At 49.4% G+C, this 11,189-nt stretch overlaps 1 protein-coding gene across 1 annotated transcript; it reads right to left on the bottom strand.

The window, feature by feature from the left end:
• Positions 1–249: 249 nt before the first annotated feature.
• On the bottom strand, positions 250–7,736 carry RPN1 (ribophorin I). Its single transcript, XM_059856517.1, has 10 exons — positions 7,438–7,736; positions 6,766–6,830; positions 5,267–5,573; positions 4,825–5,034; positions 3,672–3,864; positions 3,244–3,343; positions 2,836–2,974; positions 2,548–2,667; positions 1,837–2,082; positions 250–821 (listed from the first exon to the last, which is right to left on the bottom strand). Exons 1-10 carry the CDS (start codon positions 7,663–7,665, stop codon positions 639–641), a joined length of 1,791 nt encoding a protein of 596 aa, XP_059712500.1. The 5' UTR covers positions 7,666–7,736; the 3' UTR covers positions 250–638.
• Positions 7,737–11,189: the final 3,453 nt, after the last annotated feature.

Genomic DNA, 11,189 nt, shown 5'->3' with positions numbered 1-11,189 from the left:
TTTTCTCCCTGTAAGGGTGTAGGTGCATGCACATCCCTGGGGAACAAGGGCTTGGCCTTCTCCCCTGAGTAGGTCAGGGCTATGTGAGGAGGCAGAGCTCTGACTTCAGGGCACATAGGAGGCAGGAGTGGTCAGGGCTGAACTCTGTTCCACAGGGAACTGCACTCCTGGCCATGGACAGGACAGGGCCACCCAGCCCCTCCACCTCCCCCCAGCCCAGTACAACATGTAGACACAAGGCAGTGACTGTTTTATTTCAAAGTAGAACAAAGGTATCTTTTATTCTTTCCAGAGCTGAGAGATTCAGCTTTGCCATAAGCGTGTCTGTGCTCAGACTGGCTCCTTGTGTGCGTTTACTCAGAGCACATCTATACAGGGCAAACCAAAAGCAGGAGATGTTTCATAACTTGGCTGAGTCTCACCTCTGGTAAAGAAATCCCGTTAGCCAGCCAAACACGCTGGCTTCGTTCCTTGCACAGCACGTGCTGCCGAGCAGACAGGCTCTATAGAAAAATCTAAAAACAAAATGCACTTTCAGACATTCCACATTGTTTCCCCTAATTTTGTTGGGAGTGAATTTTGGCTCCAAGCGTATCACTCTCCTCTCCCTTCACACCTCTGCAGTTGCTAAAGCAGAGTTAGAGCGCATCAAGGATGTTGTCGATTTTGGAGACCAGGTCCTGGCGCTTGTTGGAATGCATCTTCTCGTTCTCGATGTACGTGTCCTTCTTCAGCTTGCCTGCAACCAGCCGCTCCGCCTCCACCGACGACTTCAGCACCAGCTCCTTTACCTGGCCATCCAGCTTCTGAATCTCACTTACCTGGCAGGGTGACAAACCCAGGGAGCATTAGAGGAGACAAAACAGAACAAAACACTCCCTACAGTGAAGCTGGAATAGAAAAGATGGCAGATGATAGCACTGACCTCATCTTTTGCTAAGTAGAAACATCTCCGATCCCTGAATGCTGCTTCTTGAACCATCACATTATGAGGAATATTCCATGAATGAGTAATTAAGGAGTGCAGATAAAAAGGCCTCCAAGGACCCAGGAGCCATAGTGGCAAGAGACCATGAAAGAGTATTTAATGATGGATTTTAAAGGCTTCAAGCTAAATCACAGCTCTGACAGCTGGAAGCTGTGTCCCTACATCTAATGTTCATGGTGTGTGTGAGGTCTGCAATGACAGAGCTACTCTTTGAGTTAAATAACAGATTAACCAAGGTGGCTATTAGCTAAATGGATCTCAGAGACTAAAGTGTCCCTCACCTGGGGTTAAGTGGCTGTTTCAGGTAAGTGTTAAAATACACTGAAAGGAAGGACAGTGGGTGTGTGCTCATTGTGCCGTGGCTTTCAACATGGTAGAGCAAAACACCCCCAGAGGAGCATCATGTTACCAAAATCCTGTCAGCACGAAGTGTACATGTGCAAGAAAATAAGAGATGAGGGAGAAGATTTTGGGTTGACTGGTGTGAGTAGTAGAGTCAGAACTGTTAATTTGTTGATAGTTTCCATTTTTTGCTTAAGTGTCACTGCCATGAGCTTGATGAGAAGTATCAGGACTGTGTTACAAAAGCATTAACCTGTACAAATGCAGCTGGTTCAAGGGCTGCTTAAGAAACAGCACAAGCAACTGTTTACCAGCAACACTTACATGGCTGCATAACTGAGATTACTGCAAAAATAAGTTTTCACATACTCTTGCAGAGATCAAGCCATTTTCAGATGGAAAAACCCAACCTAGACTGGCTGCAGAAACCTCCAATTAAAACTCATGCAGAATACTTGACAGAGCCAAGAACAGGACAGCTTATAAAAGAAATCTTAATTTCTTACTTTATCACATAAGTCAGAGCCCTCTGTCTTCAGTTTAGACTGCAGAGAGGCTATTTCATTAGTCAGGGCCTTGTGCTCCATCTCCAAAGACTTTTTGCCACTGTTGAGGGTGGAGATGTCCCGTGACTGCTTATATTTATTCACTGCTTCATCAAAGTGACGGTACAGCCCAAGCCTCTTGTTCACCAGAGTGAGCACCTGCTCTGTGATGCAGGCAACCTTCATCCTGGCTTCAGCAGCTGGATCCTGCAAGAGGACGGGGGGAAGATCAAAGCAGACATATCTCTGACCAGCATCAAGCCATGTGCAATCTGCCACAGGACTGTTATAAAAACTGTTCCCTCTCCAATTAAGTCAATTGACAGTAATTAAGTGAATGGTGCAAGTGCTGATTAGGGGAAACAACTTTCAGGACTCAGTCAAGCCCAACAAATAGTTTAACAGTGAAAACACTGCAGAGAGAGAACTGCAGACATCCCTTCTTCTCAGGGGGATTCCTTTTTACGCAGCAAGCAAAACTCTAGTTAGCTTTATGACACCAGATCAGCCCTACAGGAATAGGGGTCAGGTTGAACAAAAAACAGGACTTCAAACAACCAGTAAAACACTGGAATGGCAGGAACATTCAGCAAGAATTCCTGGTATGAAAAATCACCATCCAACTGGTGAGAAATCTGCTTATATTCCCACAGGGCTCTTCATCATACAGACCTTGGTGATGGAGAAATCCAGCCTGACATAGACAATCACAGTGAAGAACAGGATGTAAAAGGCTCCAACTACCAAGAGAGGCTCTTGCAGCATCAGGATTTTGTTGAAGGTGTAATGAACCTACAAGAGAAGTTCCAAACTCTGAGCAGTGCCCCATGTTACTGCAGGGTTTACTCCTCTCAGGCAGCAGCAGAATCACCCAAGCAGTCCAGTCAGTGTTTATTTCTTAGGTGCTTTGACTAGCTGCTGAATTTAGAGGAGGTACAACTGCTCAGAGGCCACACTCACCACGATGTCCTGGATGTGCTGTTCCACCAGGTTGCTCTTGTGTGCCACAATAACAGGACGTCCAAAAGTGTCCAAATATGTGTAGTGAAGCTCATCTGAGGCACGATTGATTTCATAGGGGCTGTCCACATGGATATTCCTGTGGGTAAAAGCAGGCAGTCCCATATGACTCTATGGTGTTTGAGATGATGTAACCCAAGACTCGTCTGGGCAGTTGTAGCCTCTAGCACAAGGTAAATTACACAGTTTAAACAATGCTCTACAGGGAAGCAAAGCTGTTTTCCAAGATCTCCTCCATATGCACAGTCATGGTTTTGATTCACTGTCCCCAGGCCATTAGAGCAGACTGGAGAAGTGCAACCAACACAGCACTGTCTGCAGTAACAAACCAGGAGGAATCACACTTACTTGGCTCCTTCTGGAAGGACAATCTTGACAGTCAGAGAGTCTGTAACTTGCTCATCAAACACATGGTCAACAAACCTCATCTTAAGGGCATACTGATCACCTAAAAGTGAAGAACAGAGAGTGGTTACAGTTCCTCAGAGAACCAGGGACAGCCTTGAAACTCAGCTTCCACTGAGGGCAGGAGAAAAATTTGCATGGATAATTGTGCAGCAGGGGGCACTAGCTCACTCAGATATATTTTAACCAGATGTGTACAAAAACCTGAAAGAAGCACAAAAAAGGTAGATTTGCATAGTCTAGAAAAAAATAGCTGGCAACTGTTGTTGCTAAGATCCTGTGTACCACAGCTTTCAAATCTTTTCTGTACAGCAACTACCTTCAAACACACGGGAGGATGTTTTTTATTCCCTCCCCCCTCAGCCACCCACCAAGATTGTAGAGGTATTCGTAGCTTGGCAGGTTATAGCCAATGATGTAATGGGTTTTCCAGCCCCCAAAAAGCGGGAATCGGGGACGGATCTCCATCTCCACAGAGTCATCCAGGACAAGAAGGTGGCTGGTGGAGATGTTCCCAATTTCATCTCTGTAATAGACGTCCTGAGCAGCAGCTGGGAGAATGGTCTGTATGGAGAGAAGCAGCAGTTAGTGCATCAGAGGGGAGTTACTTCCAGTGAAACTGGCAAAACCAATAAAGGCTGGTAAGCATTGAGAAACTGTGCTCCCACATGAGACATGACAAAATGGCCATTCAGCTGCACTGAGTGGTAAAATTGTGCTATTATAAGCAATCCCACAAGTGGCCACCAGCACTAAAATCACTTGGCGTCCAAATGAATGTGCTTTCTCCAGCTGAGTTTCAAACTCCCCAGACAGCAAGGGATCATCATGCCCACCAGGACAGCAATTCCCTTTTCACTCCAACTTGCTGCCCTAGTTGACTGGGCTTGCTAGCTTTACACTCAGCAAAATGACATTTCTGTTTGGCTGCACCACACTAGAGAATTACAGCAATCGATCCTGAAGGCTACAAGCAGTGAGAAAGGTTTTGGTTCAGATGAGAACACATAATACCTTTTACATCTGGCTAGCAGAGCCACAACTTTAATTCCTGTTGAGTGCTTTGTGAGCAAGGAATGAATGGGTGAGTTTCCAATTAATACTGTTCAACATGAGGAGGATATGACAGAGAGGCAACTCTGAAAGTAAGGGGGTGGGGACAGAATGAATGACCCTTGCACGGTGGAAAAGCCAAAACAGAGATCTCAACATTAGGAGTAAGGGATTTAGAGGGTTCCTGAGACTGGAGGAGTGGGAGTGTGGAAAAACACCACATGCCCTGTTACATGCAGTCTGTTAGACCAGCAAATGCAATAAAGTGTATAACCTCTTAATGCTGTTTCCAAAAGCTATTCCTATGCAGCACAAGCTTTCTCTGAAAATAGACCAGAGCTTTAATATTCCCTTATTACTGAGATATGGTTACCAAACAAAAGGCAAAGGACAACTGCAATTTTTTTTTCCTCTTGGGATCTAAGAAAAGGGGAAGTCACAGTTATAAAAATACATGTGCAAAATGTCAACCTTAAAAGACTTGACAGAAGAGATCCCACTGTCTGGCTGTCTCTGGTAGTCATATCTGGAGAAAGGCCCTTTCAGCACTGCTCCCGTGTGCTTTAAATCAACCGTCTCTTCAACAGCAATGTTACCCCAGTGAGACACCTCAATGACTCGTGTCATGCTGGTGATGGTCAAGAAGGGACTGTTATTTTCATAGTGTACCTTCAGAGTGTCCTAACGAGGGAAAAAAGATAAACTGTCAGATCTAAAGTAAGTAGCAAGCTCCCCCTCACAATGATCCACTCCATGTGCCACAGAGAACCCTCCTTGGCAGATGCATGTGTTCCTGGCACACAGTTTAACTCACAGCTGACCAGTGATTTCTATGTGAAAGCCTCTACTTCCCATCCTCCATGTCTGGAAGATGCTCTCTGCAGAGCCACAACCCCTTTGCACAGAAATTCACCTGGCTGTATGGAGGGATGTCCTTGAAGGGGCCATATTCAATCGTGTCCTCAGTGCGGGAAGGGTTGCCCAGCTTGGTGTAACTCTCCACGTTCCTGGAGGCCAGCTTGACACGGGTTGTCTGGGTCTTGGTGACGTATGGTGAGTAAAAATAGTGATTTCCTTCAAAGACCACAAACTGCTTCTCACTTTGGGTGATGTGGGTGGGATAAGGCTGCAAGACGTGTGTGAAAACCATTTCAACAGAGAGACGGACCTTGGCTCCTGGGGCCAAAGGAGACGGCAGCTTCACCGAGAAGAATTTCCCACTGGAAGGGAGAAGAATAGGTATGTCACGTGGGATCGCCCTGGAGAGAGCATTCAAGTCCACCCATTGCAACATCCCCTGGGGACAGGTGACCATGTACTACATGTGTAATGTGTGATTTAGGCAGGTATTTCACTTGCTCCTCCAAGACATAGAGATATCTTGTCCCAGCAGGTGTGATTACTGTGCTGGGGAAGCAGCACAGGCTGAACTGTGTCCAGGCACGGTTACAGTCTTTGCTTCACAAAAAACCACCTAGTTCCCATTTGGGAAGAGGAATGGTGACATACCCCTCCCTAATCCTGCATTTATAAAGCTTCAGCGAGAGTTTTTTTCTATTCTTCTCCAGATGACAGGAATGATCTGCATCAAAGGAAGCATGGGCACAAGTCCACAAGACAGATCACAAGCATCTTAAGCACCTGTTCCCACAAAATCTATTAATTCTCAGATTTTTGCCCACAGGATCTGAAATAAAGGAATGGCCGGAATGGGAACAAGGTTTTCGACTGAGGTTCTACAGAACAGACTGAGACTCCACCAAATCTGTAATGATTTGGACTGGACAGACCGAGGTGATGCCAGAAGCACACATACTTCATGTCATGCGTGGTGGCCCAAGGGCAGGATCACATGAGACATCCAGCCATGTCAGAAGCCAAGGTCTACCCTGGCATCACAGCTACTGTACTCTTCAAACCCAGCTGCACTGTGCTTTTGAGTCACTTTACAGGCACTGCTCACCTCTCAGCTCTCATGGCTCAGGAAACAGCTGCCGCAGCATCTACAGAATATTTCAAACTTGGCAGTACAGAGCCTGATGCAAACAGCAGCATCCTCTCTCCTGGCAGCAGGAGGAGCCTGTGCTGGGCCACGGTACCCAGCACTCTGTGGTGCTCTACACACTGCCACAGAGCACTAAACTCTATGCAGTCACCACTGCCAACCGCCTGAGAGCTCAGAATGGAGGAATGGGTAAGAGCATGACCAAATACTTCTCTCACCTGGTGTCCCAGGGGGCCAAGGCATTACTAAATGCACTGAGTACAAGAGATTGAGCACAGCTGAAGAAGAAAACACTCCTGATCTCTAGGTGCGTGGAACTGGGGGAGTATCTCTGCTTCACTGTGAGGACAATTATGAACCCCTCCATGCATAACTCTAGGTATTTGTCTTTAGAGGGTGATACTCACCTTTTTCCCTTAACTTTGGTCTCTTTCACTTCCAAGGCGTTCTCCTCCTCTTCCTCACCCTTCACCTGTTCCCAAGCAACATATGGGATCAGTGTGCTGTGTGTTCGTGCCCGTGTTCCCTCAGCCTGGTTCCCAAGCTGACACAGTCACCATAAGTTGCACAAATGAGAATATTGATCAAATGCTTTTGTGATTTCCCTTTTGACTGGGGAGCGAGCAGGCCACGGGGAATATGGCTTCACCCATCAAGGTATACTACAGAACTCTGCATACAGATATAGTATAGAGAGCACTGTATGTACCTCTCTCTGCCGTATGTAGAGTTTATCTAAAGTGACAGTACCTCTGGGACTAGGACAGAAGTACTGTCCTACTGCTCCTCCGACCCTCCTGCGGGTAAGGGCCGTGCCCCCCGTCCCCGCGCAGCCTGGGGCTGCCAGCCCTGCTCCGTCCCTGCTGGCGGCGACCCCTGCCCAGCCTGACGGCGTCAATTGCCCCGCTCATCGCCTCCAGGCCTCCCACCTCCGCCCTCACCCCGCGACACGCACCCTCCATTCCCGGCCGGCTGCAGGATCCGGGAGCGGCGCTGAGGACCCGGCAGTGCCGACGTGTCCCTTCGGGCGCAGGGCCGGGCAGCGCCCGCGGGCCCCCCGAGCCGCTCCCCTCGCTCACCTGCACGCCCAGGTGGGCCAGGCGGGGCTCCAGCCCGGGCTCCAGCGCCAGCAGGAAGGTGGAGGCGGCCGCGCCGCCCGGCGCATTGGCGAGGCTGAGCTCGGCCGAGATCTTGGCCAGGTGCGTGCTGAGGTCCAGCGAGCGCCGCACCTCCTCCAGCACTAGATCGGCGCTGGCCCCGGCGGCCGCCAGGCAGAGGAGCAGCAAGCGGCACGGCAACCCCGCCATGGCCGGCACACCGCGCGGGGAGGGAACAAGATGGCGGCGCCCGCGCTGTACGGGCACGGCACAAGATGGCGGCGCCCGGTGGGGGAGGAGGCGCGCGATGGCGGCGCCCACCGGCGCTGGAGGCCCGGCCCCCTCCTCCCCGCCTTCCGCGGTGTCTGAGGTGAGAAGCTGGGCGGGCTCTGCCAGAGTCCCGCGGGTGGTTTCGGCTTCGGCTTCGCGCAGTTCCGGCCCTATCGGTGATCTTGGGTGTGCTCGCGGAGTGCTGGGCCGCTGCCCTTGCTGAGCTCCCAGGCCTGGGCAGGCCTCGAGGCCGGTCAAGCGCTGCTTGTTTTGCCATGCTGGGGTTTCCCATTTCTTTTTCTGCCCTAAGAAGAGCGGAAAAACAACTATAACAAATATTGCGGGGTAGCTCAGGGCTTTCAGGTGCTCCCCAGCCTCCTCTCCTGCCACGGCACAGAGCACTTCTGTTTCTTCATGTTTTTAGCAGTGGCTAGTTCCTGCCAGGGCTTCCAGGGGCCAGAGGTGTCAGTCCTGGTGGAAGGGTTGGGCACAGGGATGGGAAGGCATTGGGAAATGTTGGGCACAGGGATGGCTCAGAGGAGCTGTCGGTGTGGATGGCACTGGGATGTTGCACCGAGCACTGCAAAGGTATGGACTTTGGTAGTTTTGATTATGCTGTTGAATTAATGAGCCTCACATTGGGACAGTTCATCTCACTGGCCTGGCACACATTGTTGCTCTGGAAGGTGAGGTTTAACACAAATACAGTTTAGATGAACCCAAATTTTCTGCTAGAAAAACACAGATAATTGACAGCTAGGTGATGCCGGAGTAGAAGTGCTGCAGGTTGCCAAGGCATGTAACCAGCTCTGCACTGACTTAAGGCAGCTGGGGAAAGCAAAATGTTAGTGGTTTAACACATGACTGGGGAAGAGGTGATTGACACTTTATTCTCAAATATCTAAGGCCGATAAAAGCGAGGAACGGATGTTGTCTGCTGTGATTGCCAGAGCAGGGCTTTTGCCTGTGAGCCCTGTGCAACAGCAGACCTTTCATGTTTGCATAATGTGATCCAGGACTCAATCTTTCTTAAAGATCCTAATACGAGTCACAGAGATAGTTCTTTGATTTGGCCTGAGATTGCCAAGTGTCGGAAGAGGATTTCCTAAATTATGTGTTTGGATACGGAGTCAAACAGCCCCTTGGCAAAGGCTAAATAGAATGGGATGTCTCCTGGTGTGCTATGTTCAAAACAGCATAATTTCTCAGCTAGCCTTCCTTTTCTTCCCTTACCACCCCCCCCTACCCCCAAATTCCTGTCATGGAAATTTTCTTGGCAAATTACTTCAATTTCCCTTTGATTTATGTAGGTAAATACATAAATGCCTGTGAATTTGGCAACTCGCCCTGTAAGCATATCCTAGCACAAGCAGGTAGTTTTGTCACCGTGTTTCTGTGATAGTGGTGTTCTCTTCCAGCAGCACAGCAGGAGATGCCTGCAGGGGTGGGTTCCACCTCCTCAGCCTCATGTTTCCAGCCAGGGAAATATTCCAAGTCCCTCTGCTCTCCAGGAAAAGCCTGTTTATCTTGGCCTTTTCCAAAGAGCTGGGCTTTGGGGCCTGAAGCTGGGTAGGCATGTTCAGGGAGAAGCAACTGTGAAACATGAGAGGCTGAGCAGAACAGCCACCTCTAATTAAAGGCTGGCCAGCAGTGCTGCATCTGGGGACTCCCTCGTTGGGTCTGCAAGTTCCCCTGCTAGAATGGCTGTCACTGTCCTTCCATGTGTCACAGGGAATAAATGAACTCCAGTCAGCCTCTTTAATAACACATGCAGCTCCAGCTCTTATTTCCCTCTTTCCCTTAGGTCAATTTCTCCTGGTAAAGGGAGGGAAAGAAATAAATGCGTATGTCCGTTATGTCTGGAAATAATTGGGCTTCAGTTGTCCTGGGCCAAAAATTTCTCTCCAATGGGTTCATCTCAGAGGCTGGTTTTGACCTCGCTGGCAAATGGCTGTTTCAATATGTGACCCATCCCAGACCCTGGTGAGCTCTAAACCATAGTGTTGTACACTAACCCTGTGTTTTAATCCATTTCTAATTGTGATGATTGAGTCATGCTGAGCCTGTGCATCATCTGTTTCAAGACTTCAACCCTACCACAGACTAAATTTGTCTTTGGGTTGAAAAGGTGCTGCCCTTGGGCTTGTTCAAAGCTGAGTTTGGCTCTGCAGGCCCTTCTTGCCACTGCCCTGTGAGCAGTGCCAGGGTGTTCTTCATGCATGGGGTCAGTCACAGCTGCTGGTGGCCCCTGGCTGGCTGTAATGGTGGCTGGGACAGCTCCAGGGATAGCTCTGGGGACAGCCTGGGGATAGCTTGCAGGCTGTTGTTCAGCAGGGACAGGGTGCAGTGCCTGTGTGTGTATCTGGCTACCCAGGCCTGATGCCAAGTAACAGAGAGAGACAGGAGTTCAGAACTGCTTTTTTTGTCTCTTTATATGTTTTTTTGTTCTCTCATTGCAAGGAATGTCCCCCTCCAGCAGAGAGCTGCAGGTCAGGAAGCAGCATGAGAGAGGTGACCAGCCCCTGCTGCCATGCAGGCACTGGCACAGTGCCAAAGCTCCCCTGTGCTGCGGAGAGGGTGTGTCAGCCCCAGGGCTCGAGCAGTGGGAGGGAACAGCCGGATGGAGCCATCTGCCAGGGCTGAGGGACCATCGTGGTCCAATAAATGCCTCTGGCAGGAGTGGCCATGACCAGAACCGCACCCCAGGAAAGGCCCTGTGTTCCTGTGTTTATACAGGGCTGATGCCAAACTCAGAGCTGTGTCATCTGTCAGAGCAATTTGCTCTCAAGGAGGGAAGGAGAAGTTGTTTTCTAGAAGGAGTGGTTGGCTGTGACCACAGAAGCACACTGCAGCCTGTAGCAGCAGGGAACAGGATTTATTCTGCTGTGATCCTCATGCCAGAGGGGAGCTTAGACCAGGAATATGCAGGGACCACAATACAGTGTGTTGCTCTCTGAGGAGCCCAGGTCAGGGACAGAAGACAGTCAACAGGGCTCTGCATGTGTAGCAGAAGTCATCCTGGCGATGCCTTGAAGATTTTAATACAAACCTATCAGTGATGCTGGAAAAACCTCCCTGCTTCAGATTTTATTGGTGTTTCACCGTTTAACCCTGCGTAGGTAAAATCAGCCTTTTGGCTGCCAGTGGGAGGCAGAGGGTATTTGTCTCTCTTTATTCAGTCTTGAGCAAGGTGTTGGCAGTTGCCAGCCATGAGAGCACAGGTATGAGGTGGCTGAGTGATGGCAGAGTTTGTTTAGCCTTGCTAAGGCCCTCAAAAAGCAGCTGGAGAAAAAGAACAACAACATTCTTCCAGTTTCATTATTTTTACAACCTCATTTTTTAACTTGTCAGCACAACTCACACTGAGCCTCTGCCAAGCAAAACCCACTATTATTCTTATTTGGAGTTTGCCTGTGATTTCCATGGAATGGTGGACTTAGGGGGGCTGGTTGGAGCTTGGTTCC

This window comes from Haemorhous mexicanus, chromosome 11 (genome assembly GCF_027477595.1).
Source record: "Haemorhous mexicanus isolate bHaeMex1 chromosome 11, bHaeMex1.pri, whole genome shotgun sequence".
Lineage (NCBI taxonomy): Eukaryota > Metazoa > Chordata > Aves > Passeriformes > Fringillidae > Haemorhous > Haemorhous mexicanus.
The sequence above is the reverse complement of the archived record's forward strand: the minus strand, read 5'-3'. Positions and strand labels throughout refer to the sequence as shown.

What these genes read in the sequence shown, in the direction of transcription:
- RPN1 (XM_059856517.1), bottom strand. Translation starts at nt 7,665, where the DNA reads ATGGCGGGGTTGCCGTGCCGCTTGCTGCTCCTCTGCCTGGCGGCCGCC. An exon ending in TGGCCCACCTGGGCGTGCAG is followed by an intron (nt 6,831 to 7,437) that starts GTGAGCGAGGGG and finishes GCTTGGGAACAG; the next exon opens with GTGAAGGGTGAGGAAGAGGA. An exon ending in AGCACATCCAGGACATCGTG is followed by an intron (nt 2,668 to 2,835) that starts GTGAGTGTGGCC and finishes CTTCTCTTGTAG; the next exon opens with GTTCATTACACCTTCAACAA.